The following is a 23,133-nucleotide window of genomic DNA, read 5'->3' as shown; positions in this document are numbered from 1 at the left end:
GCTGTGATCAGACAGCCGAGCCTCGGCTCCAGCCTGCACGGGACACCCGTGCAGGACTTAGACTGAGCCACCGTGAAAAGGCGACGGCCTAGGCTCAGACCCCTTTAGTGACCGTGAAAAGGTGTATTGGTGATCACTAAGGGGTTAAAAGGACACCTTTGACATGATAAAAGTGATTTTTACATATGTTAGGGGTTTCCTTACAAGGTTTTCAGCTGCAACCATTATTTCTTCATCCTTTTTCAGACACCCTGATATTTTCAGTCTTCCAGTCATACATGCTGGATGTAGGTTCTGTGACTAAGATGCTACTGCCTTCACTAGATTTCATGTATAAGCACAGCCTCATCCCTGTACTGATTTCTTCTTCTACAGCCCACGAGGGACCTCTTCTCCCTTGTACTAACAAAAACTAATGTGGAGGAGTGAGTTATCTCCGGCCCACCCATTCTGCAGTCTGATGTGCGTTCTCTCCTCTCCCTATACACAGCCTGCGTGATTCATCCTTTTCCCTTGTGTGCTTTCATCCCTATCTACATTCTTTCCACCCTCTCCATACTCAGATCTACCAGAGTATAATCTCCTCCCCCTGCCTGCAGCTCTCTCTAACGCTGTGATAAGGGGAAGAGAGAGAGCCGACACAGAAGCAGCAACACAGCTAGCTATGTACAAGTTACACAGACTGTACAGCAGCACAATGCTAGGAAATTTTAAGAGAGATGGTTTAAAAAAAATCCTTAATTTTGCATTAAGGAAGCAAAAAAAAACCCCATAAAAACAACCTTCAATGCAAAAGTATCAATAGCTTTTAAAAAATACTGAGCCATACAAATCTACAGACACATTTATATTTGTAGAATATACCAGATTATATTTGGTAAAGTCATTTCAGGATCAAATAACTAGCGCTAGGTAATCACGTATCGCATGACACATACTAGCAACTCTCGTGTTTCAACTAAAAACTGGTTAAAAGTGTTGTCTTGATCATAACACCCATTTGCAACTGTCCTAGTTGGGAATTATGAGCTAATCGAGGAAAGATCGCAACTCCAGACCCTCATCAATGAGCCATGGGTGGAGTGCTGCTACAAAGAGTGTCTCCCTCTTTGGAGGACTCAGAATGTCCATGCATTACACAAACATTCCATTGATCTCAATAGGAACTGTGTAATGTTTCATTTCCCCTGTGGCAGTGCTGCAGGGGAACTGAACACTTGCTGCTGGGTTCCTTACAAATTACAGCAGATTGATAGGTATCCCGGATGATTGTCAGGGTACCCTAACACAAAAAAAAAAAAAAAAGGGATTATTTCGAGTTGATAACCCCTTTAATATTGGGAATAAAGTTATTGCCTTATGGTAATGTAAAAAAATACCATACAAAAGAAAAAAAACAAAAAAACAAAGACTTCAAGGCATTGTGTTAGAAGTGTCTGATATTTTCATTATACTAATACACAACAGTATAATAATAATAATAAATACTACACACTATTTATGTATCACGTAGGTAGTCACTACAGCTGCTATGGGACTGTGAAGAGGTAAGCTCAGCTTAACCCAATACCTTTACAAAATTGGTGGTGTGAACACGTGCATCGCTTTGCTTCGGCTCTTGCAACACAAATTAACTACATAAGGGAGCAGGAACCGACCAAAGGGTCACAATGCCCTTCAGTCCGACAAGGATCTGCAAAATTCGGATGAACAAGTGCCATGTCCAACCGTCCCAGGATGAGATGGTGCTGTGTCATTAACCAGCACCCGGAATGGGACCCTATTGTAACTTTGCCATAGGGTTAATTTTTTTCATATGAAAAACAGAAAAATAACTAAAAATAAGACTGCAACTGGTACGAGGTAACATTTTCTATTTACAAAAACTTTTATTAAAAAAAAACCCCACCATGAACCCTATGTGCTGTATGTAACTAGTAATGGAAGGAACAGTAATTTGAATTCTTCATAATTTTTATCAAGTGTGTGACAGCCGACACTTCAAAACATGTGTGAAGTGAATCTACTATAGACAATCAATCTGGGAACTGCACGGAGTTGAAATGTCACGAAAATTATCATAGATGTAAAATAAGCAGCTGTGATATCTGCAGAAATAATGTGATCGCACCTTCCCGCATCTCATCAGAATCATTTCTTTAAATGAACTCGTTCCACGGGACACCAAGAACCCATTCAGATGATTTAATTTTAGTTCTGCTGCTGGATGCCTTCAAGTGCTATGCAAATATTTTCGGCTTGGTGAATGCATTATAGCTGCTGATACAGTTGTGATGACTCTGTACAATCACCTTATGGAGAGATCGGAATGGCACTAATCCTACACTCCAGGCTGTTTGAGCCTTGTTGACATGCTATAAAAATCAGAAAGCACTTCACGGTGCGGGAAAAAAAATTATTTCAAAAGCAACTCCTGCAAACTGACGGATGCTGATAATTGCACGGCGTGAAGAGACGAGCTGAGAGGCACGTGCTGTCATACTCTTCTTTAGTACCGACAGCTGAAAGAACGCCGCGAATGGCTGTTCTATTATGATAACAAAGAAGGAATTGACCTGAAAAACCAACATAAATGCCCATTTTTCATCAATAAGATAAATAAACTGCAAAACACAGTATGACTGCTATGCACACAGCTCACATCTATCACATATCCAAGACGCTTTCTAGTAAAAATCCATTAGCGGCTTATCCACAACTTGGGGTCCCTTTACTCCGACCAATATGGGCCGTAAAAATGAGCGCCGATCAATGAGACCGCAAGGAGCTATGATCGGTTATGTATGGGACGAGCGCTTGTTACCAATGATCACTCGTCCCCATGCTTTTCCATCATGTCAGCAGCACGTCTACCTGTTTACACAGGGAGTTGTGCTGCCGACATTGATAATATTTTATGCAGCATAAACGACACAATCAGACGATGAACAAGCGCTTGCTCGTTCTTGGCTGATCGTTGCCCTGTTTTACACAGGGCAATTATGGAGAACGAGCGTGTTTAGTCAAACACATTTATCAAGATTGGCTACCATGCAGATATGACCATTAACATGTCAGACTAAGGGCCTATTCACAAAGTTTTTTCTCTACATTTAGCGTGTACGCCAGGAAAGCTCCTAACATAGTCATGTAACGTGTCCATAGGGATCCATTAGCCAGACAAATGCCACAAGTGCCCTATCCCTCGTCGAGATGGTACACATCGGTAAAACTTATTTTTTTTATTTTAACATAGAATAGAGTAGTAGAAGATGCTATTCCATTCAATGAGGACATCGGAAAATATTGCATACCCACAGTATACATTGCCACTACGGCAAATGTCATAGTTATCTGTTTAATGCATACGTCTTGAACTTTTCAGTACCTTTAAACGGATACCATAGTAGTCTATGGGCGAGAGATGCCTAGCAGTCACATCCGTCACCCATTGGCTATAATTGTGTCCGTTTAATGTATAAGTCATGAAACGCTATTGAAAAGCTCATGACGTATATATTAAACTTAATCCATAATAGGCTTTGGGTGATGTATGCCATTGTATGGTTTACGTCACACCCTTCATTTAACATATACATTGGTAGTTTTCCCGGTGTAAGTACCAAACGCAGCCTAAAAAATGCTATGTGGATGGGGCCTAAACTATCAGATGAGGGACGTGTAACACACTCGTGCAAAGAGAATGATCGCCCCGAAAATATCCAACATCGATTTGCATGAAATTTCCAAAATATGATCTGCTGAAATGGTCAACATCGGCTGATATTTTGGTTGAGTTTCATCTAAAGTGTATGGTCAACTTTATGATAGGTCATCAATGTGTGACTGATGGGGGATTAGACCCACCACCTCCACCTCAAGGCACAGCGGTCCCTTCAAGGGGGGTGTGGGGGGGGGAATCAACAGGTTCTAAATGGAGATTTGTTTTTTTTCCTAAAAAAAAAAAAAGAGCTAATGGAGAGGGATGTGGGGATGCACCAAGAAGCCTCAGACACCAAAACCTCACCTTCAATAGAGCTTAGCAACCGGCCAATTATGCTTCATCTGCAGCGTCTCCCACAGCCCGTTATAAACTTCGAGCAGGAGGGCCGGCGTGCTTCATAAGTGGAGCTACACTAAACATATCAGACTAGGCGGAAAACTGGGTAATTTGCGGTGTGGTAAGGAGATGAATCGCTATTTACACACCCTAATAGCGCTGGTAAAACAAACCAAGAACGATCGCATGGGGCCAGTTTGTAGTTAATATCCCACAATGTCTTTTTTCATTTTAAGTAAGGTCATCCATTTATACTTTAATGAGAACTAAATCCTACAATTAAAATTTTCAGGATTATGAAGGTAGGAACATTGTAAATGTTACACTGACATTTCACTGCGGCTCCGTTAATATTTTGTGATGTTATTAGATTTTGACATAAATGTATGTTTTTCCCTGGGAAGTGAATTAATTTGCAAGACAAAATACCTGTGCTGAATAAGTGGAATCCTACTGTTAGATTAGCCAAAATTAATTGCACTTCTGTGTGTGACAAATACTCTACAATATAAGATATTAGACAAATGGTTTATGGCAGAGGTCACCAAAAACCTTTTGTAGGTCAAAAGACACTTCAATCCAACAGATAGGCTTGAGAAGCAATATTAAAAGGAAAAATGGCAAATTGATATGGCTTTTAGCATATAGTTTTGACCCTAGTACAGAGTTCTAGTATTGCTATGACATCCCTGTTGCCAACAACTGGGGAGCCACATGCAGATGACCCAAGTACCACATGTGACTCCTAAGCCCCTGGTTGCGGAACACTGGTCATGCCCGTCATACACGGACTTACTGTAGTCATTTTTAGTAGACGACCAATTTCTTCAACGAACATGAACGTACAGCCTGGTCGAAGTGAAATGAATTGGAGAAGCGGGAGGAGTGAGTAACTTACAGACACCACTGGCTCTGTATAACCGAGAAGAAAACAGGATGGGACAGGAAAAAACTGATACTAAGGCTTTATTCAGATGAACGAGTGTAAACTCGAACGTGAAAAATGGCAGTTTGTATGTCCGAATCTCACCCGTGCGGGACAAGTTTTCACGGATCGCTCCTAAGTCTATTGAGGGATCCGTGAAAACCGACAAAAATAGGATATGTCCTATTTTTTTTTTACAAGCCCTTCACAGGGTCCATTAAAACAGCGAGCATCTGAACAGCCCCACTGAAACACATGCAGTCGGATGACAGCCGTTAAAAAAGCAATAACGTCTGTCACACTAGGCCTAGAGGTTCTTCTTTTTGGGCCTGTTCACATCTGCATTGCGTTTCCGTGGCTCTGAACCGTCAGAGGAACAGAACAACGAAAATAACAGAAGCACCGGTCTCGTCGCGTGACCGATAAAAATCAGTGCCCGACTAAATACATGGACCTTTATGGGTTCTGTTGGGTTTCCGTCATAGTGTATGTTATTCTACTGGAAAAAATAGCGCAGCTACTGTTTCTGGCATTTTGGACTGGATCTGTGACGGAATCCACTAACAAAGCCTTCCATGCAGATGTGAACAGGTCCTTTCCGAAACTAGCCCCATTGTGATTCCAGATGTCTTCTAATGAATCAAAAAAATACTATTAATTTTGACATGGTCCTTATCAGCATCATTGTCCCTTTTAATGGGTTGTTAGTCTTTGTGAACTGTGGGAAATGTATTGAATACAAGTACATGTCGGTACCTAGATTACTGCATATGAGAGAACAGCAGTACAGAAGTTTATTAGGCTATGTTCAAATATACAAAAGTATCAGAGTATAATTTCCATAGGTTCCCATGGGGTAAACATCTGCCCAAAAAAAACGTGGCTTCTGGAATATGCCTGACAATTTTTCCAAAGATCCACAGATGCTAGATTCTACCATGCAGGTATCCAAAGATATTGACTTCCAGATGTATCCTACTATAAGCAACTAGTTTAGCCAGTTGTATAGACTGAACTGCCGAAGGTGGACATCCAATTTAAAGGGGCTAGGAGGTTAACGGATCAGGAATTATAGGTATTTCCAGAAAGCGCTAAAGAAAATGGTCTCCGGTAGAAATGATGTCAATGATACAAGTTACGTGATAAGAATTGTGCATTGAATAAGTTTCAGCTAAACTTATTTATGGGAATTTAACATGCTTAACGTTTTTCTAAATAGAAGAACTTTCAGAATCAGTTCCATGAGAAAGTACAGATCACACTAAAGGAAGTGATGAAATCTGGACATTACAGCAATTTCGATATTCTCTAAAATTTGTATAAAGTTTATATAGAATATTTTTTATGTTAATATTATCAACCCAATAGTTACAGTGAACCAACCAAGCAACCAGTGAAAAGCAATCCCAGCCTGGACGCATTAACCATCCACATATAGATATGGCAATAAGGATATGTTGCCCCTTTACCCTTTTGAAGGCCTTAAAAAATTAATGACCTTGCAAGGTGTTTCTTTCATATATCTCCTAGGAAAGCTTCCTTACTCTACACCCCTGGGGGGGTAGGAGGAAGGAAATTAACAATTTTTGCCATAAAATAGTTGGCTTGATCCTTGCCTGAAGTCACCGCCTGAAGCTTGTAAAGTGTTTATGCAGATTGTGGTGAGCGTTACCGACTCTACTGCTTACAGAGATAAAGGGGTTTTACATGTGGACATCAAACTTTAGTATGTCCGCCTACTCACTCCATAGATGCTAAAGAACCAGAATTGCAGATAGCTACAATTCCCTCTCACTGCACTGTACAAATGGTTTCGTGGGCTATATAGGCAGGTTACTTTGTGCCATATGGTTTAACCCTTTGAGATCCATACTTAAAGATCATTTAGAGCAGGTGAAAAACGATATAGGGACTCCTTTATTAAAACGAGAAAACAGTAAAATTGGCCTTCTGACAAGTTAACGTGCAGCTTAGATGGGTTTTCCAGGGGCACTACATTTTTCAGGGTGAGCAGCGCACTTGCACTGAATAGCATGAACGCAAAGAAAATGGGCCGCAAGCAAAGAATTGAACGGGGCGGACATTGAGGCGGCTGTGGACCAATAGGATGCCTCAAACCCGGGACTTCTGACATATACCCAGGTTTGAGGCATCCTATTGGTCCACAGCCTACTCAATGCCCGCCCTGTTCATAGTTTGCTTAAGCTTCAATGACGCCTGCACTATTTTCTTTGCATTCATGTTATTCCCCAGTGCCCGACACGATGGTATCTACAGTGATGATGGGGATTACTTATATTCAGGGATGATGGGGTATAAAATACAGGGTTGATGGGGATTACATATGGTATCTACAGGGAAGATGGGGATTACATATGGTCTATACAGGGATGATGGGGATTACATATATACAGGGATGATGGGGACTACATATATACAGGGATGATGGGGACTACATATATACAGGGATGATGGGGATTACATATATACAGGGATGATGGGGACTACATATATACAGGTATGATTGGGACTGCGTTAGCTAGTGGAGGTGCAATCACGTGTTTCTGTGATCGAACGCAGAGAAGATGGTGGGCAGGATAAAAAAAACTAAATGGGAAGGGAGAACTAGTTTGGAGGGTGAATATACAGATAGAAGGGAGAGGAAAAATTACTAAAAAACAGCCCTGTGTCTTTACGTAGGTCAGTGAGGTATCGACACAGGACTGTATCTGTACTAACACTTGTGCACGAGCCTGTGTCGAAAAAAAAAAAAAAAAAAAGACAGATGAAAAGCAGAACTTGCGGCCGGGCAGAGGTAGGGAGAATAGGAAGAGATGCGTTCAGACTTAATACAGAATACATATTAGGAACTTTATTCATTATTTACATAGAGTATTAGTCAAAAAATGTTGTGTCCCTGGAAAACCCCAGCAGCCTCCTCTAAGCACACGAGCGGTTAGCAACAGCTCCGGCTTAGAGAACGAGCGCTCATAAGACTTCGTTGTAGACTTCGGCTCCGCACTGCCTGCAATCAAAAGTCGGCCGGGAAGGGGTTAAAAAGTAACAGCGGAGTTCTGAATAGTTGCCATGAGCAACAAGGCAATTTTTTTCCCTATAAGACAGTTTTGATAAATAAGGCCCAACTTGTTAGTGGTTTGTTTCCGTATCACCATCAATTTAGCACCAGTGGGACTGTAGCCAGACGTGTACAAGCTGAATTTAATGGAGATCGGAGAGAAATGTATTTTAAGAAATCAAGTTCAAAAGGTTCTTCTCATTTTAATGCCTTGAAATTCAGTGACTAATTACGAGTGGGATACAGTAAAAGTTAGAAAACGGACGTTATGTGGGTGAGTAACAGTGTTGCTTCGAGTCCTTATAATCATCATAATATAGAAGTCTGCACTAAACACGCCTCATCATAAGGACTGTTTAATTACTTCACAGTCCCTCCAGCATGTTGTTCTTCTTTCTCCTCTAAGCTGGGTCATAAAATGGAAGTAAAAAACGGTCAGACATTATGGGATTAACTTTTCCATACCTGCCGATCTCCAGGGAAATGACTTCTCGGTAGAGCTGAAACAGAAAGAGAAAAGACTTAATGAACACTTGAACTGCCATGGATCGGCTTCACGTGAGCATTGCAGGTATAACTAGCAACATGGAGACGAGACTGTTCAGAATATAATTTAAATTAAACGAAATAGGATAGTGAAAAAGTTAAATAAAAAAGTTCCAAGTGCAAGTATGGTCTTATTTCTTCGTAAAATGGCATATCTGGTTCGGACTCCCCGGCTGAAGATGTGTGGGTGGGGAAGGATTAGCAGGGTTTAGCTCACGAGAGCCTTCGCAATCAGTGTGGATACTGCTGTGTAATCGCTTGACAACACTGCTGTAAAGATTGTAGCATTTTAGAGTGCTCAATTTAATCACTGGTTTTGAATGGATGTCTTTAGTCCTCCAGAGTTGGGTGATGTGCTGGATGCAGTTCTTGGTTCTAGTTAATAAAACGAAGGCCGGTTTTACCCCCTTCCTCCAATATTCACTAATAGGACATATATCAAAAGGGTGTCTAAAATAGACAACCTCATTGAAGGGGTTTTCCCATAATTGATATTTATCACCTATCCACAAGATAAGTGATACATTTCTGATCAGTGGGGGTCCGACCACTGGGACCCCCATCGATCCCAAGAACGGGCTTACCTTGCTGTCCCTGTGCATCCCCGATATGAATGGAACGGAACTGCGCATGCTCAGCCACCACTCCATTAACTTTCTTTGGGGCTGCCACAGGATGTGTCATAAGTGTCAGATAGATGCGGGTCCCATCTCTGGGATCCGCAGCTATTTCTAGAACGGGGCCCCCTATTCCCCATTTGAACTTTTTGTGCTCACTCTGCCTCTCGGCCACTTCCGGATTACATGGTCAGGAGTTACGGAAACCGCGTAACTCGCTGCGCTACGCTGTTTCTGTTACTCCGATAGTAGTGAATGGCAGTTACGTTAACAGCGTAGCTCAGAGTTACGCCGTTTCCGCAACACCCAACAACGTAATCAGTAAGTGGCCGGGAGGGAGCGTGAGCACAAAAAGCTAGAATGGGGATTAAGGGGCCCCCTTCTAGAGATAGGTGCGGGTCCCAGAGGTGGGACCGGCATCTATCTGACATTTACGATATATCCTGTGGATATGTCATAAATGTCCTTCATGGGAAAACCCTTTTAAACTAATATGGCACCTCATGTTTAAACACTAGCGCAGATGAATAAGGGCGACCAAAGGAACCTGACCGTCCGTCATTTTCTAACCTGCCTTACCGAAATGAGAGCTGGAATCTGCTTGGTTGCTGAGTGCATCATCTCTACTTTCTGCCTATGTTAATTTTTTGACACATCTTAGAAGTACAACACAAGAAATATTTGGTTTCTGCATCCACAACCATTCCTTAATGTGTTGACAGAATTACCGTACTCCCTACCACAGGTACAGCAGGAAATTTAAAGGGGTTGTCCAGGATTAATATAAAAAGGTCCTTTTTTTTCTCTCCTGAATTAGCGCCATTCTTGACCCCATGGGCTGTGTCTGTTATTGCATCCTCATACAAGTGAATAGGACTGAATGTAATACCAGACACAGACTAAAGATACATTTTTCTAATCCTGGGTAACCTCTGTATATCCCTGGCAGGATGCTACGTTACTTATAAAATATTTTCCTATAGCTTTCCTATATCCCGATGGGATCTCAGTACGACCCTAAAGTAGTTTTAAATAACTGTGGTAGCGAATGTGATTCTATTAACAACAACTTATTAATCTGGGTTCTCCCGTCGTGAGCTAAATGCATTTTTGCTGCGATTCATGGCAAAAATCGGATTTAACCCCATGTGAGATCCCAGCCTAAGGCAATTGACGCTTATGCAATTTCCTCATATTTGAAGTAATTTCTATAAAATACTTCAGTACTTCTCTGCATAGCTACACAGCTCTCGGTGCACAGACGCATATTTATGCGGTAGCCGAATATTTCAATGGCAATCACCTGCTCGCACATTTTGTAGTGCGTATATTCTTTACATTGGCAGATGAAAGACTCCTATTTGCGATGCAGCAGCACAGAAAGTCCACGAAACGCACAAGTAGTTGATGTTGAAACTTTTAAAACATTGAGCGACAGAACTGAAGCTCTAAGGGGAGAAATATTTAAACACCCCCCCCCCACCCCCACCAAGCCCCCTCCTTATACAAAATCTTCACGGCCGCAAAGAAATAAAAAAAAAAAAAATAGATACTGATCCATCTATAAAAATTCCAGTCACCAAGTTACTTCCTCACAGAGATTACACATTAAATCAGGACACAATAGATGTCAGTGTCTGCCGGGCTCGCTGAGTGACATTTGGTTTATTCCTCTGTCCGTAAATGACACCTTAGAAGCCAGGATAACTTCACTAGTGATATGTGGGCGGAGGGCGGAGGATCATTTTCTTCAGAGATTCTTTTAATGGGATTTTCACAAGCTCAAAGACGTCTACTCGAAAGAGGACCGGAATGTAGAGATTCATAGACCGTATAAGAGAGGTTAATGGGTGTTAAAAGATCACCGCAATGCTTCTCGGATCTCCTTTTCCAAAAGATGAGGATTATGTGCTATAGCCCCCCCTACCTTAAATGAATCCTTATCTTAGGGTATGTTCACACAGCGTTTTGTTGAAGACAGAAAATAAAACAGTCGCTCAATCGGCCTCTAAAAACACAGGCTTTTTCAAGGCTGATTTTGGATGCAGATTTTCAAATGCAAGCTTTTTTGGCGCCAAAAACATTGTCTAAAGTTAGTCGGCGCGGTTTTAATTAGCCTCCCATTGCTTTAATGGGAATTTGTGGCACAGAATCCGTGCTAAGATGGGGTAGGTTGCTTTTTTTTCAGCGACACACAAGGAGTTTCAGCAAACTGAAAAATCATCACTGTGCGAACTACAGCGCGGTTTCCAATTTAAAGTAACGGGAGGAAAAAGCGAGGCTTTTTTTTACGCTGCTCGGAAATAGTGTTGGAATCAGTGTGCAAAATACGCGGTGTGAGCATAGCCTTATGCGTCTTATGTCTAAAACGGAATAAGTCATCACCTAATTTAGAGAGGCTTCTTAAAGGATCTTCTTAAGGCTACAAAGCAGATATGGACGTTGTGGAGCCCAAAGTTTTGCCCTCACTATCTGCGGGTGAACGTCCTTGACGGTCAGATAGAAGGTCTACTTGTCTTAGAAGCCCACTTTCCCAATGGATAATAAGTAACACAACAGATCATAACCTAGAAACAGGGTGGACTTTACTGGAGGAACTGTGGCCTGCTTGGTCATCATAGATCCTGACTGAAATAGTATCATCGCTCCTTACAATTGTGAGCAGAGGATGACCATTCTATAAATGCAATGTTGGAAGGTTGTTGGAGCAGAATGAAGGGTTAAACCCGCCAACCATGCCGGGACAAATACAAAGAGCCAGGTAGCAGAGGGCCCTAAACCAATTGCTACATGTTTTGGACTGTTTTCCAGTAACGTCAATGAAACCTCTTCGTGCTGGGAAACGAAAAAAAAAGTCCTCTTTCTTATAATGCTGCTTACAGACATTATGTTCTAGTGGATGATTTAATATTTATGGGGGCTGCCAGGATGTTTTTTTTGTCTAATCCTGATTTTATTGAAGAGGAGTGGTGCCAAAAAGCCACGTTAAAATAAGGCGGATTTGTTGCAAAATTTTGGAGCAGATTGAGGACCTAAATTCTGCAACGGATTACAGTGAAATACACGTGAATGTTTTTGGTTTAAAAACTCCATCCACTGGTAGTCGGCAAAACCGCACGGATATGAGGATTGTCAGCACGTTGCTTGTGTCTAGAAATGCACTTCCGACTCCTTAAAGGGGCTGAATAAAATGAGGAAAAAAAAAAATGGATGCTTTCTTCCAGAAACAGCACCACTCTTGTCCATGGGTTATGTTCCATGGGTTAAATTGGGGTTGAGCTGCAAAACACAGCTCATGGACAAGGGAAGCATGGTTTCTGGATTAAAGCAGCCATGTTTTCCTAATCTCAATAAGCGGACCGATCACCGCAACGGCAGGTATATTCAATACTCACCTGTATGTTTGACAGTTTCAGCAAAATGGGAAAAATATAAATCATCCATACATTCTAAAGCGCTTCAGAGAATTGTCGTTTTCAATACACACACATATTAAGAGAGATATATAATATTAGATATATATATATATATATATATATCTATAGACGCACATATATATATACACACACACACACAGACACACGTAAACTACTGTGGAAACTGGAATATCCGGAGAAAGTGCATGTAACAAATGAGAATATGTAAACTTCGGCCTCTTCTATACAATTACAATGTTGGTGTCGCAGATTTTTCCGCCTCATAACTCCCCCCACCATGCGTTCCAGTATCTAACATGGAAATAAGAGCGCATAAAGGAAATAAGGAGAGATTATATTCCTGCTTCTGTTTTCTTATTTTCAGGGGGCACAAAAGAGACGTTACCTCATTTACTGATAAACGCTTTCCTCTTGCATCAATCCAAGTGACAACATTGCTCACCTCTGCTGAAGGAGAAGATACCAGCTAGTGTCTTAAATCCTGGGTAAGGAGAGGGCACGGGTTTACTTTAGTAATAATGTATTATTGACTTGCTGTACAACTTCTACCACTCGAATTTCTATAAATAATTTTAGCGGAAGTGAATGCTCAGTTCTCCATAACTTTGTAAGGGGGAAATCTAAACTTCCATATTAATAAAAATGAAATGTAACTCAAATCTCACCAATATTTACATGGTGAAAACAAAGAAAGCTGCTAAAATGACGACGATGATAGTACGGTTACATTACTGCCATAGACCGCAACAGAACAGTAGGCAAATTACCTCAGAGAAAGCAGAACAGCTGCTCAGCAATGCAAAGCTTGTTTAAAGGAACAAAACACCATAAAGAAAAGCTGAAGAAAAAAAAATAAATCAAGTGTTTATTGGTTTGCACTATATATATATATATATATATATATATATATATATATATATATATATATATATATATATATATATATTTATTGAGATAGGAAAATTTAAAGGGGGGGACGGTGTCCCTAAAAATGGCTACCATAGGTTGGCTTATCTTGAACTAAAGTGCAGAACTCTATCTCCTGCATACACACAGACAAGGGTCATCCTCTACACGTGGAGCCCATACGTAGCATTCTGTACACGTGGAGCCCATACGTAGCATTCTGTACACGTGGAGCCCATACGTAGCATTCTGTACACGTGGAGCCCATACGTAGCATTCTGTACACGTGGAGCCCATACGTAGCATTCTGTACACGTGGAGCCCATACGTAGCATTCTGTACACGTGGAGCCCATACGTAGCATTCTGTAAACGTGGAGCCCATACGTAGCATTCTGTACACGTGGAGCCCATACGTAGCATTCTGTACACGTGGAGCCCATACGTAGCATTCTGTACACGTGGAGCCCATACGTAGCATTCTGTACACGTGGAGCCCATACGTAGCATTCTGTACACGTGGAGCCCATACGTAGCATTCTGTACACGTGGTGCCCATACGTAGCATTCTGTACACGTGGAGCCCATACGTAGCATTCTGTACACGTGGAGCCCATACGTAGCATTCTGTACACGTGGAGCCCATACGTAGCATTCTGTACACGTGGAGCCCATACGTAGCATTCTGTACACGTGGAGCCCATACGTAGCATTCTGTACACGTGGAGCCCATACGTAGCATTCTGTACACGTGGAGCCCATACGTAGCATTCTGTACACGTGGAGCCCATACGTAGCATTCTGTACACGTGGAGCCCATACGTAGCATTCTGTACACGTGGAGCCCATACGTGGCATTCTGTACACGTGGAGCCCATACCTGGCATTCTGTACACGTGGAGCCCATACGTAGCATTCTGTACACGTGGAGCCAATACGTAGCATTCTGTACACGTGGAGCCCATACGTAGCATTCTGTACACGTGGAGCCCATACGTAGCATTCTGTACACGTGGAGCCCATACATAGCATTCTGTACACGTGGAGCCCATACCTGGCATTCTGTACACGTGGAGCCCATACGTAGCATTCTGTACACGTGGAACCCATACGTAGCATTCTGTACAGCAGTCACGTGACCTTGCCTTCTCCAATAGATCTAATGCTGTACAGCACCAGAACTATAACTCCCACTGGAGAAAATCCCAAAATTTGAATCCCAGACTACCTATTTTATTATTCTACAATGAAAAGTTCTGCAACTTTCCAGTGTACTTTGCTTTTCACTTACTCACCACTTTAAAATATTTTCTTTCTGTCAGGGAAAGGAAGAATTCACATTTATATTCTGGGACTGAAAATCCATCCTGATCTAGTTCTGCTCGCACAGCTGTAGTTTGTTACAATATGCCAGCCTACAAGTTCAGGACAGGAGAGAGCAGACTTGTGCCTCGACTGGAAGCATGGCAACATACCCTCAGCTATGAGCAGGATTAATGTAAACAATAATGTATCCATTCACTGAAAGCAAGCAGACGTTGTGCAAACGTTGACATATTGACACAGAATAATTGAAAGTATTAGAATTTTGTTTACTTAATACTGGCTACTATAGTTGTGACCTACAATTCGTTAATATATACTTTTTACCTTAGTGATTCGAATAATAGAGCAGGGAAATTTTTAGGCAGATTTTCATTAAAAATAGAAATTCCCTTTATGGTTTGTCAGGTATAGGAAATAAAAATATCACAACACAAAGAAGACACCCAATGGCTTCTGTACTGAAAAGTAAATTGAGCAAAAAAAACCCACAAAAAACACCCCAATATCCTCATAACTACTAAGTCAATCCTTACTTATTCATATATTAACATTTTAATTGCAGAAATACCCAAGGTAAAATAAAGAAGTACAAGTTTACAGTCTTGAAAGAATCAAAGCTGAGGCTTCTCCTTGTGAAATTGTCGTATGAAATTCAGCAGCGTAAAACATGTCTGGACTCTCCATAAGCCTCTAAAATGGTTTCTTGTCACGTCAGGGTCGGCTAAGCCCGGGCAAGGAACCAGACGGAATCAGCAGTTCCCCAATTTCCTTTCTGCAGGTTTAGAACAGAGATTTATATCTCCAATTCTATAAAGAAAAAATGATTATTTTATCCCCAGCTGTAACGGTGATTGTCACATCTAAAAAAAACTTGCTTTCAAAGCGAGACTGGCAAAGCGGTGTCATTTTCGGAATTTCGGATTTGCGGGGTCACCAGTTTAATGCATTTGTGCTACTGTTCATACTCAGACAAAGCTTGGCTGAACCTGCCGCAGGATCGGCTGACGATCTAATGCGTATAGCGGCCACAAGATTCTCCCATGATGGCAGATGTCAAGTGAAAGAAGGAGCGAGCATGTTGGATTTCAGCAGCTCCAGCATATTCCTCTCTCCCCATTGAAATAAACAGGCACACTACAGGAAGTTGTGAGAAAGATTACGGTCACTCAGCGTTCAAAGCTCAGACCACTGGGCTACCGTGATCGAAATTTCCCTTTTATGACTATTTGTTATGGTTAGCAGACCATAAATCTGGTCACAGATGCAGAAAAAAAATGGTCAAATGATCAGTTATCAGTCCTATTCCTTCCGGGGCTCTACTGGTTCTCCTTGCGGAGATGCAGCTGGTGTAGGGAGTTTTACAAGCAATGCTCCCTGGGAAAAAGTATGCAAGTTAGTTCATCTCCAGAAGGAAGAAAATGGTCTCAAGTGCCACCTATAGGTATCTTCCTTGTAAGTCAATGTTACACCCATTAAAGAGCCTTAAACCATGACTAGGGATATTAGCCGGACCAGACACACCCATCTGTAGACAGCGGTTTCCGAGTTGCTCTTCGTCAGTACAGAGCGCACTATTGGTTGGCTGAGTTTTTGCCAGGGAGCATTGTATAAGGCTACGTACACCAGCTGGAACTCCATAAGGAGAACCAGTACACCACTAGAGCTGCGTGTAAGGCATCTCACCCAGCCGACCAGTACCCTGCTCTATTCCGATGAGGAGCAAGAACTCCGAAACAGCCGTCTACAGATGGGTATCTCTGGTTTGGCCGATATCCATATTCATGTTTCAAGGGTTTTTAATAGGTGGGACATGGATTTACATGGTAGCTACCTATAGGTGGCACTAGAGAGCCAGTCTTCTTTCTCGAGGAGAGGACATTTGAATCCCATTCCTCCATGCATATTGGGCGTGACCGTATTATTTCAAGGCCTGATTCACACGAACGTGTTAAACGTCCGTGGGACGGCCGTTGAAACAGCGGCCGTCCCACGGACATATGTAATTCAATGTGGCCGTTCACACAGCCGTTATTTCAACGGACCGTGTGAAGGGTCCGTGGGAAAAAAGGACATGTCCTATCTTTTCACGCATCACGCATCCCTCCATAGGCTCAACTATGGGGTATGCGTGACATCGCGTTCCGCAGCGCTGAGCACGGATGCACCTCTTACGTGAAAAACTGCAGTTTTTCACGTCCAAGACGCGCAGCGCTCGTGTGAATCAGGCCTAAGGAGGAGGGGAACGAGCAGTCGCCAGACACCATTGGCACTATGGGTTTCTGGGATCATAGAGAATAAACCCATCCTGTCACTTCTGTGTTAGAGGGTGGGGGGGTCTACAAAGACTCATAACTGAAAGGATTTAAATTCCAATGACTTGGACCAGCTTTGGACTCATCCAAACCATGCTCAAGTGTTGCTTTTACGGAGGATCACCTGTTGCAGAGATAATCGGGTTAACCCCTCAGCGGAAAGCAAATGGAAACCTCAGCTTCTGTTTCCCTCACCAGTGAACGAAATGGTGATGGAAATCTAGCTAATGGTTTCCATCTGTCATCGTTGTGAGAGGGTCCAGTCGTTTTCACGGAATAGCGCAGTCGACTGCGCTATTGGTTCCGTCAAGAACAACAAAACCCTGTCACAACTGTTACAGACAGAAACCATTAGCTAGGTTTCCGTCACCATTGATATCAACGATGAGGGAAAAGGAAGCTTTGGTTACCCTTTGCTTTTCCGTTGAGGGGTTAACCTGACGGAAAACTCAGACGGAACCCCTAAACGGAACGCAGACGGTGATGTGAACACAGCCTTAGGCCTTATTTACACGAACGTGTTATACGTCCGTGATACGCGCGTCGCACGAACCTATGTTAATGAATGGGGACGTTCAGATGGTCCGTGAATTTCACGCAGCGTATGTGCGCTGCGTAAAACTCACGACATGTCCTATATTTGGCCATGTTTCGCGCAGCACGCACCCATTGAAGTTAATGGGTGCGTGCAAATCGCGCACGGTACACGGAAGCATTTCCGGGTGCCGCGCGTTACAGTAGTAAAATAAATGAAAACAGAAAAGCACCACGTGCTTTTCTGTTTGTAAACATAAAATCAGAATGTCATAATGATGCTGGCTGCGCGAAAATCACGCAGCCGCGGACCATATGCTGATGCCACACGGACCTTTTGCGCGCGCAAAACGGACATGTCCGTGTGAATAAGGCCTTATAGTAATCATCTAATTCGCTCCCGGTTTCATTGCTCAACCTCCGACGGAATCCCACAACAGAAGGGCAACGGTGATGTGAACAGGCCCTTAAATACATTTCTGTATTAATTTGTAAAACCAAGCAAAAAGTACTATCGTAACATCAAAACTTGGCCACATGAGGCACTGTTCTATTCACGTATCACTTAGAGGAGTACATTTAGTCAATCATATGGAGTATTCATTTTGGGAGTATATTGTTATAAATAGTCACTTATAAACTATATGTGATCACATCGATGACCATACGTATAAATTCATAGAGTAAACAACTAAATTCTGCTTAAACTGAATAGTTAACAAGTCCAGATGGCAACTTAGCAAAGCCATTTTCTGAATCTGAAAGTTTTATCTGCAAAGTTAACTCGGAGCATCTGATAAAAAGTCACTAATGTGTCACCCACAGGATAAAGTCATCCCAGCAGCATATCACGGAAACAATGGATTGTGTACAGGGAAAGCGCAGAACAAGTGTAGCACATCTGGTTTACAGCACCGGTGCCTCAAACAGAGACGGCGTCAAGTGCCCGGCGACAGATGTTTCTTGCTCAATGTCATTTTTTGCAGCCTCAATTTTATTACGAAGCAAAAGCAATGGGGATTATAATACAGCAACTTTAATTAACAAATGCAATATTAATGAAGGGTTTGGCGATGTGACAAGACGAGGAGCTGCAACAATGAAGTATTCAGTCTGAACAGTTCAACCTGTGGTTCGGCTGTGGAAAAAATAACACCTACATGGGCCACTGAAATCACACGTGATCGGACACATCAGTAATTTATATTGTAGCCGACAAAGAACCACAAACCTTGATATTACATTAATTCTACTATAGGCCATAATGAACTGTGGACGATGTGAAGCTTCAGGCCGACTGAAATCCTCAAATACACAGTTACATGGTTCTGCTGATGATACATTATTAAAGGGGTTGGCTCGAACCAGACATTGGTGGAATATTGCCATGATGTGCCATCAATGTCCGATTGCCGGGACTGCCACTGCTTAGACCCCCGCCTCTTGTTAGGACATACGGCGCTTCGCTTTCCCAGCGCTATGTCCTCTTTGTTCTATCAATATGCCACCGATGTCTGGGATAATCAGGAGTTCCAGGTTTGACTTTGCTTACACAAAGAAGCCATTTTTGTTACTGGGCTAGACAGTAAGGCCACGTTTAGACGTTTACACAGAGATTTTATTACAACCCTGAAGGGACGGTGGCATGGAAAGACAAATTAATGGGAACCAATGCATTTGCGAGACTGTTTTTCTATTCGCTTTTATTGGGGTGCGATTTAAATAAGGTAAATCTATACAACTTGAATCACGCAGCAGTCACATGACGTGATTGGAGTTCCACGATGCACCTATAGCTGGGATTATGGCTGAAATTATTGTCTAGTGCTGGTATTAACGTAATGCCTTATACACATGACTGTTGTGGACATGTGGTATGTATCCATAATACGGCTCCCATAGAATTCTATAGGCCCAAACGGCAACTCTGTGCCCTTCTGATTTTACACAAAGGCCCATAAAGGATTTTTTTTCTCTAAGATTCCTTGAGAATCTGAAAAATAAAATGGTGACATATTCCGAACGTGTGTATTACAGGGGTGCAGTGGCACACAAAATGCCTACAGGTCCATAACAGACCAGTAGGGACTCCCGACGTGCTGCTGAACAGGCTCTGTGCGCACGGCAACGGCCTGTACACGGACAAATATATCCAAAGAAACCGATTAAAGGAGCAATTCCAGTTTTATTTTGACCTGGCCCTGGAAATACTTTGGTGAGAACCATTCTCTACACAATTTTCTAATGCCACATGAATTGTTCAAAGCAGAAGGAAGAGTGTTTTGCGCAGCTTGGTGATTTGCTTGAATACACGCCAAATTTCAGAACCATGAAATGTAATTTTTTCGTCGAGTTGCTCTTTGACAAGAGAATTGCTTAGTGTTGCCTAAGTTGATGAATTAAGATGTGATCGATATTATGGTGGTCCTATTTGTTAGACACACGCAGGGCCCGCTGTTAGCCGAGCAATCAGTTCAGCTGAATGGACAGAATCGGCTCATAGAAAACTTTACAGCTTCTATGTACAGAGGATACAAGCAAAAATAATATAAAAAAAAAACAAAACTAAATGCTTGCAAAAGTGTACATGGCCTTTAAGTGTCATTTCTGAATAAATTGAGAAGTTTCATGTATGTTGAATGGTCGGGGCTAGCTGGCGATCCAGGAACATTGCACACGATCACTACTTTAGGTCGTTCTTTATGGTAAGATTAAACGGAATCCAGGACGGTTTCATTTCGAGCAACAGTCGCATCGCAGGCACGCAAACATTGCATCTCAATGCTGGAAGTGCACATGATATGAGGAATATATAAAGAATTATTTTATAGATGTTCCAGAAAATCAATCCCCCTTCTCCTTCTTACAAAGTTATATTTGGCTGTAAGGCAACTGGCTGCAGAAGGAGCCCTCCCCGGTTACAATAAATGTTAAGCCCCGTTCATTAGCTTTGCGTCAGCTGAAAAATATAAGTGATGGCATATGCCATAGTGGGAAAGTCAGTAGACCTGTGGGAGATCCAAATAATGTAGCCGTAATACAATTGCTAAAACGGGGCGGCATTGATACTATTTCAGGTCCCATTGTTCGGGCAATTTAATAAAAATAAATGTTTCCTTTTTAGCTTTAAATTATGGCAGCATACCCATGTCTTATTCTAAATGGCAGGATCCCTTTAAATTGATAAAGTAAAAACTGAAAGTACGTCTTTATGAAACCACATTTAGAACACACTGCAGTAGGCCTCTGGTATAGGGGTAACAGGTTGTCACGAAGCAGCAATTGTTATTCCACTGTAAAAATACACATAAACTGCATGAAAATTACCATGAAGATAAAACAAAGCTATCGTATATCGCCGAAGGCAGTTCATCGATGTAAATGAGATTAAATGTAAAATTGTGATGATCCGTCGCTTTTAAACACTCCAGACATTAGGTACAGTCATGAATCTTTAACACAACATTTCACAAACTGCAACAACGTCTGTTCTGTCAAATCCACCGAAACATCTAATACAGAAAGACTACAATATAACGTATTTCCACTTTGGATCTCGCAAGTAAATATCAGAAATAATAAGCGATTGCAAATCCAGATTGGCTACACGAGTCAGGACAGCAATGGTTCCCATTATAGCCAGTTAATGAAGTTAAACCGTCCTCGCACAATGTCTCTCTCTGTATGGTGGCCAATGAAGCTAACAGGAAAATGACAGTCAAATCTGCCGCATTATGAATAATGAACTGTAACGAAGCTAATTCTGCATGTGATGAACCGATTGGCCGTTCTTACTGAGGCCGGACTTGTAAATCCATTTGTTGTTGTGAATTTCAAATGTCTTCCTTACACAGATAGTGAAGATCTGGAATATCTAGCTATAAACAGGACAATCCATGGCCACTGCTCAAAATATTATAGACAAAACAGATAAAAACAAGGACATTTATGCAAAAACACCGAAAAAGGCCATACTTACAAATGGACACAGCCAGGTCTGAAACGCTGATGAAGGCGAGTGAGCAGGTGCTTTAAATAATAATAGCCACTCCCACTAGTCTTGAGGGGAGTGGTATGTGGTGCATGGGATGTGTAGTAAGAAATAATTATTATTTCTTACTACACATCCCATGCACCACATACCACTCCCCTCAAGACTAGTGGGAGTGGCTATTATTATTTAAAGCACCTGCTCACTCGCCTTCATCAGCGTTTCAGACCTGGCTGTGTCCATTTGTAAGTATGGTCAAAATATTATAGATGATCTCCTCTGAATCCACAGAATTACGTACCTGTACAGAACGTCTGGGCTCGGTGACAATTTAAAGGGTTAATCAACTTAACCGTGAAAGCATATCCCTAGGAAATGCCATCAATGTGTAAAGTGTGGGGGTCAAACTGTTGGGACTCCAACAGATAATGAGAATGAAGGGGGTTCCACTTTGCATTTTAAAAAAAAAATATTTATTTATTTTAGAAAAGAGCTCCACCCTTATTCCTGTGCTGGGTTTTGTTTTGCAGCGGGGCCCCATTCAACAGAATTTTTTTGACTATGTGCACGACAGAATTTTCCATTAGAAAAATGAGTTTTGCCCGAGATCCGCGATAGAAATCTGAGGCTGACCCTCAGATTACCGCCGCGGATTAGTAGGTTAATCTGCTGCGGATGAGCGCGCAAATTAGTCCCATTCAATGGGACCAATGTGTATGTGTCTCCTCACGTGGTTTCGTCAGTTGAAAAATCTGCGCCGTATGAACTACGCACGAATTTGCTATTTTAAATCCATAGGAAGTGGATTTACGCACCGAAATCTGCATGAAAAGCTGTGGTGTGAATATGGCCTTATGACCAGTAAGCGGCCCAGCAGTCAGACTGTGATGGCATATCCTAGGTATAGGACATTGGCTTAGCATGCTTATGAGGGGTTAGGAGAGAGAACGCTCAGCAGAACCAGTCTTCAGACTACAGCTTTCTAAAGTAAAGGTCCTTGACCACATTATTATTTTTTAACCTAAATAGGTCTAAAATTCTGTGTTAATAACTTAATATATGTTCAAAGCAGACAGAGCTACATTTTTCTGATAAAGAATTAGAATTCTAGATGGTGTCATCCCTCTATTATTCCTCCTAGAAATTTATGAATAAATTGATAACTGGGCGTTACCAATTTGGGGGGGGGGGGTGTCAATGCACAGTCTGACAATCAAAGTCAAACTAGTGTCGGGACATGTCCCTTTGACAAAGGGACCCAGTTTATTCAAATTATTCATACATATCCAAGAGGAATATCCGAGGAATGGCACAATGCAGAGATATAAGGAAAGGTGCTACGGGAATCATGGCGAATACAAGTATTTACTAGAACAGGCAAGTCAGGAGAGGTGACAGCTCCTC

At 41.9% G+C, this 23,133-nt stretch overlaps 1 protein-coding gene across 1 annotated transcript in view; it reads right to left on the bottom strand.

Moving 5' to 3' along the window:
* PKP4 (plakophilin 4) overlaps positions 1–23,133 on the bottom strand; it is a 222,781-nt gene that overhangs the window by 75,829 nt on the left and 123,819 nt on the right. Inside the window, exon 4 of the mRNA XM_075829313.1 lies at positions 8,527–8,561. Within this exon, the coding sequence (XP_075685428.1) occupies positions 8,527–8,561 (35 nt within the window). The remainder of the gene's footprint in view (positions 1–8,526; positions 8,562–23,133) is intronic.

The sequence above is a fragment of the Rhinoderma darwinii genome, chromosome 6, assembly GCF_050947455.1.
Source record: "Rhinoderma darwinii isolate aRhiDar2 chromosome 6, aRhiDar2.hap1, whole genome shotgun sequence".
Taxonomy (NCBI): domain Eukaryota; kingdom Metazoa; phylum Chordata; class Amphibia; order Anura; family Rhinodermatidae; genus Rhinoderma; species Rhinoderma darwinii.
The sequence above is the reverse complement of the archived record's forward strand: the minus strand, read 5'-3'. Positions and strand labels throughout refer to the sequence as shown.